This window comes from Zophobas morio, unplaced genomic scaffold, assembly GCF_036711695.1.
Source record: "Zophobas morio isolate AGI-343-1 ecotype UQ-CSIRO unplaced genomic scaffold, CSIRO_AGI_Zmor_V1 ptg000002l, whole genome shotgun sequence".
NCBI lineage: Eukaryota > Metazoa > Arthropoda > Insecta > Coleoptera > Tenebrionidae > Zophobas > Zophobas morio.
In genome coordinates, this window is record NW_026972107.1 from 15,045,607 (window position 1) to 15,064,551 (window position 18,945).

General features: G+C 33.3%; 1 protein-coding gene across 1 annotated transcript in view; it reads right to left on the reverse strand.

Moving 5' to 3' along the window:
* The window catches only part of LOC135128637 (uncharacterized), a 62,750-nt gene extending 45,014 nt beyond the window's left edge, over positions 1–17,736 (reverse strand). The window contains exon 1 of the mRNA XM_064055603.1: positions 17,167–17,736. Within this exon, the coding sequence (XP_063911673.1) occupies positions 17,167–17,284 (118 nt within the window). The 5' untranslated portion in view covers positions 17,285–17,736. The remainder of the gene's footprint in view (positions 1–17,166) is intronic.
* Between the last annotated feature and the right edge of the window lie 1,209 nt (positions 17,737–18,945).

Below are 18,945 nucleotides of genomic sequence, written 5' to 3' on the forward strand. Positions count from 1 at the left end.
GTTTCAGAATTTTTAAGATTCTTTCAAATGTTTCAGTTCTATTCAGATCGTTTCAGATCCTTTCAAATTCGTCGAAATTCTTCAAAATTCTCTCAGATTCCCACGGTTCCCTCAGATTCTTCCAGATTCCTTCAAATTCCTTCAGTTTCTTTACGAATCTCTCAAATTCCTCCAGGGAATGTGAGAGAATCTCGAAGAGTCTGCAGGAATCTGAAACGATTTGTAAAGATCTGAAGCAATCTGAACAGAACTGAAGGCCAATTTATTAATAAAAAAAGTGTTCATGGAAAAACCAGAGAGAGACTTTCATAAATATTTTGATAGACACGTATGATAAATTTTGTGAATGTGCGGTTGTGGAAAAAAATTGTTTTGTTTTGTGTGTCTTCTCAGTAATGAGTTAAAACTAAAGGTATGTGGACTTTTATTGAATGCACTGTTACGAAATAAATCCATCCGCCGCCCTCGTACGACGCCTATGGGTTTTCTGGAGGGCTTTCTAGTATGTACCACGATGATGGGTGACTCATTATCGGTGACGGCGGCCGAGCGACGTTCGCTTAAAGAAAAGTCTGGAGCGGGTTGGCGGAAGTCTCGATGGCGGGCCTCAGAACAACCTCGAAGCGGCGTTCGGAACCATCTAGAGAAATGGACGATTCTTTAAAGAGGGATCACCGTCGGGAACATTTAAGCAGTCAACGAGTGGAGTCCAGTCTAGTCAAATCCATTCTAGTCGAGTCGGAATTATTCTGTACATAATCGCTGTACTACTGAGAAATGAATTGTTGAGTTTTATCCACGCCGCTTTTAAATAGGCGAAAAACGTAACAGTATTTTTGTATTGATTCCCGTCACACAATTTAACTTATCAATCAAATTGTGTCCCCCCATTTCAAAAAGTCACCAGCCACCACTGTTGGATGCAAAGTCAAAAGCGCCCTTTTCTGTCAAAATACATTATAAGTGTTTATTGCTGATAATACATATTAATAAGGATCTTTAAACAGATATTTATTATACACTATATTGCACATTGACTGTAGTTGCTAGTAAATTGCCATTTAAGTCAATGTAAACAACATATTAAAAATAACCTTCATCATAAAGATCATTAATAATCATAAAATACAAACACTGGACTTTCATAGAAAATATATAAAATGCACTCACAGTTAAAAAAAATTGTTAATGAAACATGTCCATTAAAAGAATGGATAATTTCATGTTTTCCTGAAGTATCATGTCTTCTAGAATAAGGAAAGTAGGTCTTCCATTTAACTTACATCCTAATAGTCCCTTGAAAAAATATTATTTTTTTTTGACACAGTTTCTTAAGAAAAATGTCACATTTATTTCCGAATTTTCGTTGACATCCTTTAATTTTATACCTGAATCATCAATATGCTTCATTTTTGGATTTAGCTCAACAAAATCTATCTCCTACAACTTTCGAAATTTTATAGACGAGATTATTTTGTTGCTTTGAACCCTTGAAAACTTTTGCGGCTTTAGTTATTTGAAAATTCCTACCATTTTTCCAAAACCATCAAAATAAAATATGACAATTTTTGAGATTTATAAAAAATTTACTTTGAAACCAAATATTTCAAATTATATAGTTTTTCTACAATCGCGCTCAACATGCATTTAAGAAAAATGCTACGTTTACTCCGGAATTTTCGTTGAAAACCTCAATCTCGGACCTGAACCATCAACTTGCTGTATTTTGGATTCAGCTCGTCCAAATCTCCTAGAATTTTTAGTCTTTTACGGCTTCAGTTCTTCGAAATTTTCAAAAATTGATGAGGACATCTCAAAATTTTGACCAATAAATCCTATAATTTCGCATATAACTTTTTTCTCTATGTTAAAAGTCAAAAAATTGACATGTCATGTGTCTTTTGTGTTGACAAATAATAATAATTATTATTGTTAATTCGATTATGCCGTTTTTGAGAATCCTGGTTCTTAACCTTACAGATTTTTCTTTATCTTTTCTTTACTGCATTGGCTTGTGATATGGATTCTATACGTCTTTTGCTAACTACTAAATAGCTTGAAAAATGTTTATATAATGTCATAGGTGCATTCACTTAACTCATTAATATTAACAAGATTTATTCATTAACTTTCAAAACAACTTGTAAATAATGGAATGTAGGTACGCTGTCTCTTCTAAACAAAAATGAGAATATTATTTCTTAAGCAGGTATGCTGTGTACAAAACGCTGGTTTATGTTACAAAAATTTGGGGTTCCGAACCTACATACTTTCTGATTTGAGCCACTTTGGCTAACTTTTGTCGATTCGTTAGTTTAGTCATTAAAACCAATTTATTTTTATTTTTTAACACATAAGACATCTCTCATCTGTGATCTCATGTTATTAGACAGAAATTCCCTCAACTATGATGCACAATCATACAAATCCAGGTTAATGTTATTTAATATAATGGATTATAATACTCAAGTTATTACGATGGTGTGGCGGCGAACACACCACATCTCTATACGTCAAAAACCTGCCGCGTATTATACGCTCTACTCCGTCTTCACAAACAGACAGCAGCTATTAAATCAAGCTGCGCGTTTAACGCGGACACGAATCTCTGCATGAAGTTTTCAATTAACCATCCAGGAATGAAAAAAACGTCAGCTTAACTAAAAATCGTGTGTTCAGCTTTTGTGTTTTTATTTCAATTAAATTTCAAACCACGCATTTCTCCAACTTAAAATATTATCCGGATAAGTATCAGAATTAAGGTACCAGGAAGCTAGAGTTAATTACTCCACACACTACTATCAAGAATGTTAAACGACAAAGAATTTACCTGATGTTAAATTATGTGTTAACCCAAGTTATTGATTAAATTAAAAATGTGTTCACAGATTGCACCGTTCTGGACCGAAAGCACGTACAAAATCAACACAACTTTTAAATCTCAAGTGAAAAGTTATGAGGTATTAGGACTCTGAACGGTAGGAAACCTTAGAACTTACAAATAGTAAAACAAAATTAACACGTGTTAATTAACTGGTCTTACACTAATTATACTCATCTAGGGGGGGACCGTATTGAACTGGTTTTTCTTTTATTTTCAAATGCTGTTCCGTGGCGTTGTGTTTTTAGAAAAAAGAAATAAATAATATCTGGATGTTTAGGCTAAAAATTCAAGGCGGATTCATAAACCACTAGTACTGAAGCCTTAAAATCAACAACTGTTTGATGTGTTTAAATAATTCTGTTCATTTCCAATTTCATTTTATGCAATTAACATTTTCAGGATTTATATGCATTCTGACGAAAATTAAAAAACCATTTTGATGAAAGTCCAGCTGCATTTCTCAATTTTTTGTCAAATGTATTCGCTATTTGTGAGACACTTTGTACACGTATTTTCAGTTGCTATTGTTTCAATAGTCACATAAAAAATTATTTTTAACGTGTTATGTCTGGTTCTCCGGCTGTGTTATTTTCAGTCCAACAACAATGTTTATCTTTTTGGAATACTCTATTATTACATTTAAAAGTACAGTAAGCAAACCTTTGTAATCGCAAAATTAACTACGACCCTTAATTTCAGAGTTAATTAATACGAATCTTTGTTTCCACATAAATCCGAGGTAATTTTATTAAGAAGATCAGCCATGAAGCAAAATAAAAGCTAAATTATGAGCGATCCGCGAAAATACACAAAACCCTATTTAAAATCGTCGTTGATTTAACTTTCACTGTGGCTGCTAATGAATTCATTTATTCGCTGAAGCACTTTTGTTTTTCTCCACCATTCTTAAAAATAAAAACGCCATGAAATAAAAATTTGTAATAGTCATTACAAAGCTTTCAGAACGACGCTTTCTGAAATTGTATAACTTCCATTTCGCTCAATGTCAGTGTCGGCAATATAATTCTTGAAATACCTTTTGTACAGCGGATATTTCTTAATTAAGTTAACGAACGAAAACAGGTCTTCAATACGAAAAAAAGAGCTCTAATTAGTTCAAAGTGGTAACTGTCAGGTTGATTTTCTTGACTGCAGCATCCGAGACTTAGTGGTACTTATTTCGTCAACGCAGTACCCGTAAATGCAGTTATTCGCCCACAAACATTTGTATGTCGAGGAGTACTTTTGCCACAAAACAAAAGAGCGCAATTTTCTCCGCTTTATTATCATTATTATTGTTATTACTGTAGTGTCCACATTGTGTTCCATAACGGTGTGGCATTGAAATCTGACATGCAACAATGATGGATACACCTATATGTAGTCACTCCAATGAAGGAAGATACAAACAACGCATTCTTTGTCTGACTGGCGTGCTCTTTAAATCCACGAGTGAAAGAGTAGAAAGTACCTCGAAGGAGGCTACAAGAGATACCTCTCTTCTTGTCTACCTTGAATGCGCGACTAGTTCCGTTGGATTTTAAAATGAAAACACTGTTGGCAATCCTTCACGCTTAGCGAATACCTCCGAGCAGACGAGACTAGAAATTACTGGTTTTCTTTTGCTCGTTTTCGGTTGGGGTTTGCCCGCCAACTCGACAGAATTCCTGCAGAAACAACCTGCTGTTACACTTACAAAATCCTACTAACGCACAGTTCTGTGATCGTTCGCAGCGTCTGGATTTATGCTTGATAAAACACATTTTATTTTTGCGCAGCGTGCTCTCTAGTTGTTGGAATGAATAAAGGTGTGTTTGAAATTGTTGATTTTTCTGCTCAATAGCTTTCTTAATTAATAACTTTATTTTCAATGGTTGTTAAAACGGTAAAGACTGCTGTGCGCCAATACAACCGGAAAAACTAATAACGAGCAACTAACGGTTCGAAAGTTGGAAGAAATTAATAAGGAGTATCTACAGGTTGTTATTTGGTTTGGTTTGTATTTTTTTAGTCGGCGAAGTGGAGCAAAGAGAAATTGTCGTGCTTTGACTTTTTGTTAAGTTTTTAGATAAAAATCCGTTTGTTGTTGGCTTGGTATTGTTCAACTGATAAGCGATCAATTTGCGTAGAAATTGGTAATGTTCCTTGAAATCATACAATGAAGACAGCAGCAGTAAAGTGAATGAAGTTTAGTCATAAAGCACTAGATAATTACAATTTTACAATTCATTTTTCCAGTTAGTCAGATATTCGATCTGCATTTGTAGTAATTAACTTTTACCATTTGGTATTTTTGTCTCTTTAATTTTATTTTTTAATTAAAGTTTCTGCTGTTATTCTTATGACATTTATGACATTAAGTTGGAATCTGAAGTTCCGATAAATCATGCTACAATCTCATTGAATTGTTGGCTCAAGTATGTTGTGATCATACATATTGATCGGACTATGTTTCACAGTAACTTTCTAATATACGAGATCGGCTTTAGATGGAAAGCAAGTAAGGCAAGTCCCCCAGGGCACAGTTTAGCCGTGAGATACTAAATTATGAATTTGATCATATTTTATTTATATTAAATCACAAAATTGGTCGAAAGTTATTTAGACAGAGTTTTCCTCGCTTCTGAAGTACTGTCCAACAAATCTCATTCTCCGAAAAATTTTAAAATTGGATTTTGTGAAATTTTTGTTTATTTTAGTATAACCCCTATAATTTAAAAAATATAGATAACAACAACTGTAGCTGTTGTAAGAAAAAAAGTGGCCCATGGGATTGAACTAATTCCGCGTTCTTCCTGAAATTTCTGACCATTGGAATAATCTCTGTCTAGAATTTCGCAATATTTGGAAGCTTTCGAGTTCCTGGAATCTCGAGAGTCTCGAAATATCGGATTTTTTTTTTCTAATTTCTAGAATATCTGCAACTTTTGGAAACTTTATAATCTTTATTATATTCGGAATATCAGAGTATTTAGAGTCTTCAGAATTTCCAGAATTTTTAGAATTCCTGGAACTTCTGAATCCTTTGGAATCTGCTGAAATCTTCGGAATCTTTAAATTCTTCAGAATCTTCGGAATCACCAGTTTCCAGATTTTTTGGAATCTTCAGTTTTCGAAATATTTAGGGTTATAAGAATCTTAAGAATCTTCAGAATCTTCAAAAAATTTAGAAACTTTAGAATCTTTAGAATCTCTGTGTGGAGTTTGATAATACATATTTGGAATTTTTGGAATTCCTGGAATCTCGGAATATCTGGATTTTTTTAATTTCCAACATATTTGACAACGTTGGAAACTTTATAATCTTTAGAATTTTCGGAATCTTCAGATTTTCAATTTTTTTTTAATTTCTAGAATATCTGGAACTTTTGGAAACTTTATGATCTTTAGAATATTCGGAATATTCAGTATTCAGATTTTTTGGAATATTCACCCTTCGAAATACTCAAAATATTCAGAATATTTAGAAACCTCAGTTTCTAGATTTTTAGAATTCCTGGAAGTTCTGCAACCTTTGGAATCTGCTGAAATTTTCGGAATCGTTAAATTCTTCAGAATCTGCGGAATCACCAGTTACCAGATTTTTTGGAATCTTCAGTTTTCGAAATATTTAGGGTTGTAAGAATTTGAATCTTCAGAATCTTCAAAAAATTCAGAAACTTTTTAACCTTTAGAATCTGTGCCTAGAGTTTCGTAATACATATTTGGAATTTTTGGAATTCCTGGAGTCTTGAGAATCTCGGGTTATCGGGTTTTTTTAATTTATAGCATATCTGACACCTTTGGAAACTTTATAATCTTTAGAATATTTGGAATATTCAGTACTCAGATTTCTTGGAATCTTCACCCTTCGAAATATTCAGAATATTTAGAATATTTAGAATCTTCAGAATTTCCAGAATTTTTATAATTCCTGGAACTTCTGAATCCTTTGGAATCTGCTGAAATCTTCGGAATCTTTAAATTTTTCAGAATCTTCGGAATCACCAGTTTCCAGATTTTTTGGAATCTTCAGTTTTCGAAATATTTAGGGTTGTAAGAATCTTAAGAATCTTCAGAATCTTCAAAAAATTTAGAAACTTTAGAATCTTTAGAATCTCTGTGTGGAGTTTGATAATACATATTTGGAATTTTTGGAATTCCTGGAATCTCGGAATATCTGGATTTTTTTAATTTCTAACATATTTGACAACGTTGGAAACTTTATAATCTTTAGAATTTTCGGAATCTTCAGATTTTCTAATTTTTTTTAATTTCTAGAATATCTGGAACTTTTGGAAACTTTATAATCTTTCGAATCTTCGGAATATTCAGTATTCAGATTTTTTGGAATATTCACCCTTCGAAATACTCAAAATATTCAGAATATTTAGAAACCTCAGAGTTTCTAGAATCTTTAGAATTCCTGGAACTTCTGAAACCCTTGGAATCTGCTGAAATTTTCGGAATCGTTAAATTCTTCAGAATCTGCGGAATCACCAGTTCCCAGATTTTTTGGAATCTTCAGTTTTCGAAATATTTAGGGTTGTAAGAATTTGAATCTTCAGAATCTTCAAAAATTCAGAAACTTTTTAATCTTTAGAATCTGTGCCTAGAGTTTCGTAATACATATTTGGAATTTTTGGAATTCCTGAAATATTGAGAATCTCGGATTATGGGGATTTTTTAATTTATGGTATTTCTGACACCTTTGGACACTTTATAATCTTTAGAATCTTCGGAAACTTCAGACCTTCAGATTTTTTTTAATTTCTGGAATATCTGCAACATTTGGAAACTTTATAATCTTTAGAACCTTTGGAATATTCAGTATTCAGATTATTTGGAATCTTCACTTTTCAGAATATTCAGAATATTTAGAATCTTCAGAATTTCCAGAATCTTTAGAATTCTTGGAACTTCTGAAACCTTTGGAATCACCAGTTACCAGATTTTTTGGAATCTTCAGTTTTCGAAATATTTACGGTTGTAAGAATGTTCAGAATCTTCAAAAAAATTCAGAAACTTTAGAATCTTTAGAATCTCTGTCTAGAGTTTCGTAATACATAAGTATTTGGAATTTGTGGAATATCCGGAATCTTTAGAATTCCTGGAACTTCTGAAACCTTTGCAATTGAAATCTTCGGAATGTTTAATTTCTTCAGAATCTGCGGAATCACCAGTTTCAAAATTTTTTGGAATCGTCAGTCTTCGAAATATTCAAACTCTTCACAATGCTTAGAATCTTCAGAAACTTTAGAATCTTCAAAATCTCTGCGTATGGTTTCGGAATATCCTGATTCTTTGGAATTTCTGGAATTTCTGAAACCTTTCGAATTTTTCTAATTATAGAAATCTTTATAATCTTCGGAATAAGGTTTCAGATTTTCTAGAATCTTCACTCTTCGAAACATTCAGAATCTTAAGACACTTTACAATCTTCAGGAAATTTAGAACTTTTCGAATCCTTCTAGAATGTCTGAGTCTTGGAATATACAGAATTTTTTAATTTTCTGAAATTTCTGGAACCTTTTGGAAGTTTGGAATCTTTATAATCTTCAGAATCTTCGAAATCTTCAAAGTCTTAAGATTTTTTGAAATTTTCAGTCTTCCAAGTATTCAAGAATCTTCAGAATATTCAGTATCTTCATTGAGAATCTTCAGAATCTCTAGAATCTTTCGGAATATCCGGAATATTTGGCATTTCTGGAACCTTTGGTATCTTTGAAATCTTTGAAAACTTCAAGTCTGTCGAATCTCGGAATATCCGAAATCTTCAAAATTTTCAAATTCCCACCACTAAGCTATTCGACCGTCACTATTGCGCTGTTATAAAACGTTATTATATATTGTGGGAAAATTCCTAGAGTAAAAACTCAAAGTGGATTGGTAAACCACAAGTATAAAAGTGCGTTGGTTTATAAAATTTAAGGTGACCATTAAGTAAAATTTTAAGGTGACCATCAAGTTGTGTAACTGACAACTGGATAAATTTTGGTTACCATTCTACCATCTAAATGATATTAATAAAATACACATAAAATCTGACAATAATCCGTTCAATAGGTTGGGGATTTTCTCGGAAATCCAAAGCTAAAAAAAATATCTCATGAATTTTGATTCACCCATTTTACTCAAAGGAATTAAATTTCTGCAGTATTTATACCTCTAGGATTCTTAAGGTCTGTAGTATATCTTAGATTTTTGGAATATCTAGGATTTCTAGAATCTCTAAAATGTCAAAGGATACAGAGAATTTCGAAAACTTTGAATTTTTGGGAATCTTAAGAATTTCAGGATTCTCAAGCTCTTCACAATCGTGAGAAAGATACAGAGATTTTAGAAATCTTTGCGTCACTGGAAGAATCTTCTGAATTTCAAAATCTTTAAGGTCTTCAAGTTTTCAGAATGACCAGAAGCTCTGGGATCTTTCTCATCCTTGGAATACACTGAATTTCTGCAACATTTATGATCTCTAACATCATTAAGCATATCTAAGGTTTTTGGAATATCCAGAATCTTTGCATCGTTGGAAGAATCTCAAGAATTTAGGTTGAAGATCCTGAAATTCTGAAGATTCTTCCAATCTTCTCTGCAAAAAGTGTGGACATTCCAAAAATCTTCGAAGTCTTTAAGGATCTCTGGAGTCCTTCAAATCTCTGGAATTTATTGAATTTCTGCAGAATTTATTATTTCTAGCGTCCTTAGGGTCTATAATATCTCTAGAATTTATGGAATTTCTAGGATTTCTAGAATTTATGAGCTGTTGCAAAAAAAAATTGCCCTTTGCTAATGATTTAACCCAAAAACCAGCAATTACGGTTGTCATCTTCAACTGAAGCTATTGATTTTTACTTCCCAATGGTAATAATTTACAAATTTCATATTTTATCAACACAAAAGTGGGTTCCCCGTTTCGATTTGTCTGTCTTCTCTGTCTGTACTGCAGTCTGTCTCTCTGTCATCTGTCGGTGTTTGTATTAGATAAGCAACATCTGTAACTACAGAGCAGTCAAAATTTTAACAAAAATGTTTACTATTTAACGAAACAACTACACGATTGCTTTCAAATTTTGTACACGTTTTCTTATACGTTAGAGTTTCTCTACAGGAAGTTTAGTTAAAAAAAGCTTGGATATCACAACATTGAAACCAAACAGATTCCAGTATTTTCAAAAAGATTTGTTTGTTTGGTTGCATAACCAAATCGGCTTAACTGAAAGTAATCTTGTAATTTGTTATCACACAAACACAGAAAACGCCATAAGGACTCATTCTATAGCTGTTTTTATTTACTTTTACTCTTCTTAAACGATTTTGCAGTGTATTGGTCAAACTGTATTTACCAGAAACAGAAGAAACTCGAATTCTCTGAAAGCCGAATGGAGACAGGAAACGTGTTTTATGGTAGACAGGATGCAGGTACTGAATAACATTTTTGACAACAAAAGTACCTAATCAAGCGTAAGTTCCCAAATATTTTGTACTATTGGTAGTTGGTACCTTTTCTAAGTTAGTCGCGATCAAAATTACCTTACATATGACGTCCACCAATAAATAAAATATTACATGTAAAGAACGCCAAAACATTTTGCACAGTAAATCAGTTTGAGAAAATAATTATTAACTGTACGTAAAAACATCGACTTACGTATGCAGACAATTTAAAATAGGTTTTACTAGTTAGCAACGTGGACTATGTTTAGAAGTGAAAACCGAATCATTTGAAGACGTCGTCATAAAGTTTTATTTCCTGACAGTTCAATTTTCCACGAAATAAGATCCGTATCATCAAAAGCGAATTTATATAAAACACTGATAAGAACATCAGAAAAATCGTTCGGTAATAACATCGATTAATTGTCAACGCAACGGAACGAAAATCGTTTAATAAAGGCAAACGTCAATTAGTAAAAACACGACACGGAGCAACCATTTAATAGCGTACTAAGGTTTCGCATTGTTCCGCTACGAGTGTGCTATTTTAGGTTGATTACATAAATGGTAATAAATTATATCAGAAATTTTACAACCTTGGTGTGTAGGTAGAAAATATAACTTCAACAAAAACAGATAACATAACCGTGTAATGAACAAAATCCAGACATTTCTCATTAGTGTTTAATCATTACAAAAATGGCCACAATTTTAAAACAACAAATACACAAGATTGCAGAAAGCATATCCCGGTATCCACCTACGTTATGCCGTTAGGGATAACAATCTTCCCTAAATTTCAGATGTTAATACGAATTTATTGTGCATTATCATTGTTACTTCTCTCCCTATTCTGCAAAGCATCAACAAATTTGATTATGTTTCTTCTGTCAGATATCAAAAGACAATCTCTTTTTGTTTAAAAATAAAATTAGCCTAATGCTCCTTTAATCAAACCGTGGCCGTCGTAATTAAAATACTTTTTCTTTCCCTTCAAGCCTTCTCCTGATTGTATCCACAAAAAACTCATTATCAAATCTTTAATTTAGACAAACACTCCAAGTAAAAGCCTTCCTACTAACCAAATACAACCTGAAATTTTCATTTCCTCGGGGACTCGCCCTGAAAAAATTGGCTTCTGTTTGGGAACGCACACTGATCGGATTTCGATCATCCACTCACTAATAAGTTTATTGAGTCATCCTTGCGATAGGTATTGTATTTCAAATATGTCTAAGGGTTATTGACCAAACAAGCAGTCATGTGTAACACCTGTGTCCCCGAAACACCAGCTGTTCCATAGAGCAAAGGAAGCGAAAATACCTTCACCAACGCTCATCTCGTAATAAATGGCCTTGTTTTCCCAAAATTAAATCTCTAATTTTCCACCCCATGCATCAGCGAAGAGAAAAGGTTCAGGGTTACGGCCGGTATTAGATTATCTCGCCTTATCTCAACCTGTTAACCTTTATGAAAAATGTATGTGTTTGATCAACTAATAACCGACATTTTGTTGGAGTTATCGATTCGCGTGGATCCCTCGTTACGTTTAAAAAATTAATGTGGCATATCAAAGAATTTGCAAACATTTATCGGTAAAACATCTTCGCCCTTATGTATTTTTTAAGGAGTGTGTAGTTGGTAACACCCAGCACAATGTTATTTGAGTTGGTATATGGAATATACACCCGGTATATGCTGGGTAATCAAGTTACCATTCTTACATTAACAATACAAGACATTGATCGAAGAGAACTTCTGCTCAATGCAATCTCGGTTTGCTCTAGTCAAACTTTAATTTGTTCGGTGCATATGGAAACTATGTCTCTGTCACGGTAAGATTGAGTTTCCGAGATCGTGTTCATCCATACTGTAATTAAGTTACCACACATTCTAATATAAGGTATAGATTGTTTGGAAACTTCGTAAGGTAAGCACATTCCTTATAACACTTTCACATACGTATCGTTGTGGTTTGTCTTATGAGGAACCTGTTGTTAACAATGAGTCATGATGCGTTAATTCCTAGCATACGGTGAGTTCTTTGAAAAACATGCCAGATAATATACGACGCAATTAATATTCATTCAGTGATGCGACTTTGTGTCGACAAGACATACGCGATCTCAGTGGTGGCAAAAGTTGGAGAAAATGATTCATTGCGGTAAATACAGGAGTAAGAATGTTTTGATGATGAAATTTAGCAAACAAGTACCAGTGGCCTAATATCGCCCAAAGCAGTTTGAGTGCCCAAGGTGTTAAATAGTTGAATAAATAACAAATTTGGTGCTTGTGTTATTTTTTTAATAGATATATCTACGAAGTGCGAAAAAAGATAGTATGCATATCCAGCTTCAAAAAGAAAATTAAGTTCTGAATGTTTTTGTAAGAAACTAGAACTTGTGTCTGTAGACTCTGGCAGGTCTTCCCACTAAATTGGCGATAGAACCTCTTCTTCAAAAGTGAGCGGCTAACATACATCCGCTTACTCATTTAATATACAAGTCGCTTTTAATGACCCTTTTTATTCCATGAGAACTTAAAGAAACCCAAAATATCTTACTACGCATTAATTTTTTTGTTTCACGTTTCCTAAAATTTGTAGGTTCTAAAAATTTTTGGTAATACTGGTACAATCAACAGGTGAGTAATTAAAGACAATTTTATAATGATTAATAAGTAATTCATTACGAACAATGAGTTTTAAAAAATTAAATTAATTTCTGTAGTTGTATTTTGGTGGTTTTAATTTAGATAGCTCCCTCAGGGTAAATAAACTGTCATGTATAAAAGTGATGAATGTAAGTTTATGTTATCTATCGTTTCTCATTAGAATTAAAGTCAGAAATGTCGCTCTGGTACACCACACATAATGATGTACCATTTATTACATCCATTTAGTAGGTTAAAATCGAATTATCTGAAGTAGAATTTGTATTTTATTACCTTTTGGTAATATCTGAAAATGCTTCAAAATAATTAATATGAACTATGTCTAGAGAATATAAGTATTAACCATAGCTAAAAAAAATACTAAAAGGAAACTAGTAGTCAAAATATCCCTTGAAATGTCATATAGTTAATTATTAGTTGCTGCAGGTAACTGCACTTAAATTTAAAACGTATCTATACTTAAAAATTCTCCATTCCGTTTCTTTTAAATTTTGAAGTTTCGCAAAAACCTTTGTAGTGTCGGTTTTTACATTTCTATAGAAACACCTGTGTTTTGTTTGTAGCTATTAGGGCTTTGCTATTAAGAAAGCATTCTTTAGTACTAGGACTATGAACTTTAATTCTGTAGTTTTTGAGTAAATATTTTTTGCTTATATAAATTTTAACTGAGTAAACGTTCTACACATATAAAACAGCTATATGTAAGTCGTTTTATTTCGTCTTTATAATACACACATAAAAATTGGTTTAAGAAGAAACAATGCAACTTTAAATAAAGCTATGTCTTGACTCTTTAACTGCAAGTAAAAAAGCATATTATGCGTGGTTTCAAGTGAGTTTTCCACAACAAAATTGTGTTATGACGTCACCAACATTTTAGCAGGGACGCTTATATCACTTTAAATAGGTGCAACGTAATACTAATAATAACCGTAGTATATTCCCAAATTTTCGGAAAAATAGGATGATCCGATAATTTTATAAATAAAAAAAGGCGCGGCCCGGCATTAATTCCCGGACCTTTCATTTACGAAACGAGGGCGCTACCTATCTATACCACGGTTGTGCTTAGGGAGGTTCATATTATTTGTCTAAAAAACAATACGATTTAAATAATAAACTACATAATTGGTCAAAGGTTATTTCGAAAAATCATACAATTTTATTTTATAAAATTTTACCTTTTGTAACAATTCACCTCATAAAAATTTTACGGGTGAAATGGCTTGACCAATCACAGACGATCTAAAAATTCTTGATGCGACAAAACTCCACAAGTGGATTCTTGATAATGATAAGTGACAATACAACTGAGAGTGCACGCAATAATTCAAAGAAATAAAAATCTTGTTGAAAATTCAACAATTAAAAGTAAATGTTATTCCATCAAAATTTCACGAGCTGTGGTTTTACCAAACTCAGTCTTGCTTTTTGAAACATTTTAGGGCAAAAGTAAATTTTTACGATCCATTGGAACGTTTACATTGTATTTTCAGACGGAAACAGGAAACCTACTGTTTCGTACTCTAGGGGTCATGAGATGTCAAGAAATTATGAAAGTAGCCAACACAATACTTCCTTAACTTACGCTCGAGAAATAAAAAGAAACCATTTGTAAAAACTGAAAGCTTTCCTCTACTTGAAAGATAAAGAACATAAAAAACAGGTATGAAAAAAGTCTTGCGTAAAAGTAAGTTTGAAATACTGTAATGTTCCATTAGATGACTAATTACAAGGTTAATTGTAATTCATTTCTGATAGATAAGGACATTTATACGTAAATAAATAAAATGCGTTGTTGATTCAATGGTAAAATTGTAACAGAAAAAGTTATAGAGAATTCAGAATGGTGTTCAAAACCACTTTTACCATTTTTTTATTTACTTCTTAAACACCGCAAGAATAGGATCTAAAACGCGAAAACATTAAAGTAGCCGTTGGCCAGATGGACCCAATTACAATACTTCCTTAGCTGATTTAGACAGAACCTCCCTAGCCCCTGAGGTCCAGTTCAACAAATCCCGTTTCTTCGGATGATTATAAAATTTGATTTTGTGAAATTTTATTTTTATGATTAGCCTTATAAGTTAAAAAAATGTAGATAATACCATTCAGAGTGTAAGAATAAAAGTTTATATCAGTATAAAATATTCTTATTCAATTTAGATTTTTTGCGAAAATCTACATGCGTAGGGGAAAAACTCAAGGCCGAATTCATAGACCACAAGTATAGGAGTATGTTATTTAATAAAATTAAATGGTAGATGATTAAACACATTTTAGTTAGCGTTTTATCTAAACACGATCTTCGTAATAAAATTTCAGTAGTAGGGAGACCTATTTTTCGTATACCTACTAGAGGTCATAAAAAATCGAAAACACATGAAAGTATGCGTTCAATTCAGTTAAAAAAAGAAATAAATCGTTTGAACAACAAAAATACGTAAAACAGTATCAAATGAGATACCCAACTAGATATCCGGTGACTGTCGACAAAAATCTAATTTGTCAACTTGAATCTAAATTTGAATGTATATTTTATTTATAAAAGCTTTTAGATCTTCCAAATCTCTGTCCAGTTGAATACAACAGGTCATACAAATAACCCCATTAGAAGAAATCAGTTAGAGCCAAATCTGGGGAGTTTGCAGGTCTTTGTACGAACAATCCAGTGTCAGAATATGTGCCTACACCATTTTCTGCCTTAAATACTCAAAGTTTTATGCGATATTGAACAAACGCAAGTCAATTCTGTTAAAATATGTCAACATTTCGTTGCAAAAGTTTAGAGGAAATGCATCATCGCATCATTGAGACACCTTGAATAAATTAAAATCGTGTGTAAGGCTGCTTATTTTATTTAACTGTGTTTGCAGTGATGTTTGAAACTGAATAAATTTTAGTGAAACTAAGGTTGAACCAAAATTCTCAAAATCGATAAATACTTGAAATACAAATCTGACAAAAAAAACACCCGCAAATGTTCTTTGAACCTATAATATAGCTACCATCTGACAATAATTTGAGGTGGCCAACTGTGTTAGTCGGCTGCGTCCTCTCATTTTATTTTTACTTTTTAAGCCAGTTTTTTAAACACAATTAAAGCAGCGAAAACACCTTTACTTGCACCAATTTTGCGTGTTTTTAATGTGCCAACATATTAATGACATTAATTCGGATCAATATCCTGACATTTATCGCTGAAAAAATAATAACTGCTATTTCATACCTCGTCGGAGTGGAAATCGATCACATTAGTCAAAAATTACAATTCGTATAAGAAAAAAAATATACGACCAAAAATATACAAAAGCTGGAAACGAAAAAAAACTTCTATTGTTAACGCGGATGCTTTTATCCCCACAGCAACATTTTCGTATACAATTGTTTTCAAACACATTTAAAAAAATTAAATACCCTGTAGGTGATTATAAGCAGTTCAATAGCTATGACTATTCCATTTAAAAGCTGGAAAAAAACAGAATTGTAAAAAATGTATAATGCCAATAATTACACAAATCATGGGAACTGAGCAATAATTGCCTCATTCCCTGTCTCGATGATAATAATAATAATGACTTTCATTTGGTTGTAGGTTAATATGTAGGTAAAGAAAATAATAAGACTGTTTAGTACTGGCAGGAAATTCCGCTACAAGATAATACGGATACGCCAAGGTCTGTCATTTTGACTAACGTTTCTCACAAACGTTTATGGCACAGTTCGAAATGCCCTCCCAAGCGGTCATTTTCGTTGCATGAACCTGAGCACGGACGTGGATTTATACAATGCAATAAAGTTTAGTGGAATCAACCATGCATTTACGCAGACGAATGTAAAATGTAAACCGTACGTCGTATTATTCCTCGACGTGAACCGGAAAAGTCCTGCAAAACTTTCCCGATAACGATATGAACGATAGACAGAGTAAAATGGCAGCAAATTATTCGGCCATATATCGTGGCAATAAATGTGTTTTTCGTTAAAGACCCAATGTAGGCGTATCTGGAGTTAAAAATCTTGTTATTCAGTACGCTTTCCAGGCATCTTTAACCTACATTCGGCTGTTTAAAGTGACGCATTGTTTGCACGCCACTAGTGAGGCTTCCATCTTTGCGATCATTGCTCATTATTGATGGCGAAGGTGAACGGGATGGGAATGGTACCGTGGTTCCTTTTTGATCAACACTTACCACTCGGGGTGTCGAAATACCCCCACATGGGTATTCCGACGGCAGTAGCGCCAACTACAAAACAAATAAATCCCAAAACAGCAACACATGTCGAATACAGGGGTTTGACTTCCGCCATATCATAAACCAACCATGATCCAGTTGATTTATTCGAATTTGCACAAAATCACCACGTTTTAACAAAAACAAATCCACTAGCACAGCGCATGACTTCCATGTAACACAATAATACACGCGACACCCAAAATCAATACACTTGTTTACTATTTCCACGTCTTGGAAAATTCGATTTTCGCGGTTGACTTCGCGTCGCGCGCTATTTTCCCTTGTCCGCATTCACACGCATTTTGCTAAAGCTTTCGGCTAATTTGGCTGGATTTTGGCGAACAACTTGCGAGCAATCGTCGCCTTTATTGCGTGGTTTTAGTCCAACTAAGGCTGGTAACATGTTTGAAACTACCTTCGGAGAGGTGTGCCACAGTCGCGAGGTATGGAAGGGGGCCACGTACAGCGGTGCCGGCCCACGAACTCCGTTTAAAATTGCAGTCCGACCGGTACTCGCCGCTTTGACTCTTCTTAGCAGGAATGTCGTGGCGTTTCGCTCATGGACACAATTCCGATTTAAATTGATGCGACACAATTCTCGGCGATGACTTTTTTCTCGTTTTGCGACACCGGGAACTCCACTTCCACTGAAGATGCTATCTTCTGGCTGAATGCTACGCTTGAGGAGGCACGTTTTTCAGGTGACGCTTTGGAGAGGGTCAACCCTTATAGAACTGCTAATTAAAAAGTGGTTTTGACAGGTGGAAAAAAATATACAAATGGGGGGAAAGGAATAGTGGAACGGAATAATTGGAACGTTAACCTTTCAGCAATGTTGGTACAATGTACGAGGGGAATTTTTCTATATCTGTTTAGATATTTCACGAATATTTCTTTCTGGTTTTATTTATTAGATGATACGGATAAAAATGTATATGCGCTCATACCAAATAAATTTGAAGTACCTACATGCATACAGCGAGTGGTATGAATGAAAATGTGAAATTTATACTAGCTCGTGAGTTTAAACGTATTACCGGAGTTTTTACCACGTGGAGAGTACATGTTCAAAGCACGAATGAATAAAATTTCGATCATATTAAAACCTTTTTATATTCCGAAGTTAATCAGTTCTGATTAGTGGTAGACTTAGTTCTGAAAAATTAAGTATTTGTAACTGCATGTATTAACATATCGTAAAGATTCAATATGTAGCAGTATTATATGTACAAATATACGGTTTGTTGAAAAAGAGTTTTAATTTTAAATGGTGTTAATTAAAACCCAGTCCTTTGAAAAAAAAATTCACAGTCAATTCATAGACCCAATTCTCCTTTCCCAGGTTTTTATTTTTGTGGCGAACAGATACTTTACTGTTTTCTCGAAGTTTCATGGGATATGTTTTCAGCAGATAATTTTTGTCAGTACTGGACTGATTGTTCTGACATTTTAGTTGTGTAGATGCTAAAACGCTAAGCAAAATTTCTCTTGTCGTCTCCATAATGACGTGATTTCAAAATTTTGCATAGTAAAGGCTATTTAAATTTTATAAAATTATATACTTTCACATTAGTGGTTTATGAATTCGCCCCGATTTTTTTGTTCTGTGCTTTTAGAAATTTGGAAAATTAAGTTGTTACTAGTTTCGTCCATATGCAAAAATGCTGTTTGATGTAAACGGATAATTTTAGTTTTGAAAATAGTATAAAAAAAAATGGTCCAAACTTATTTAGA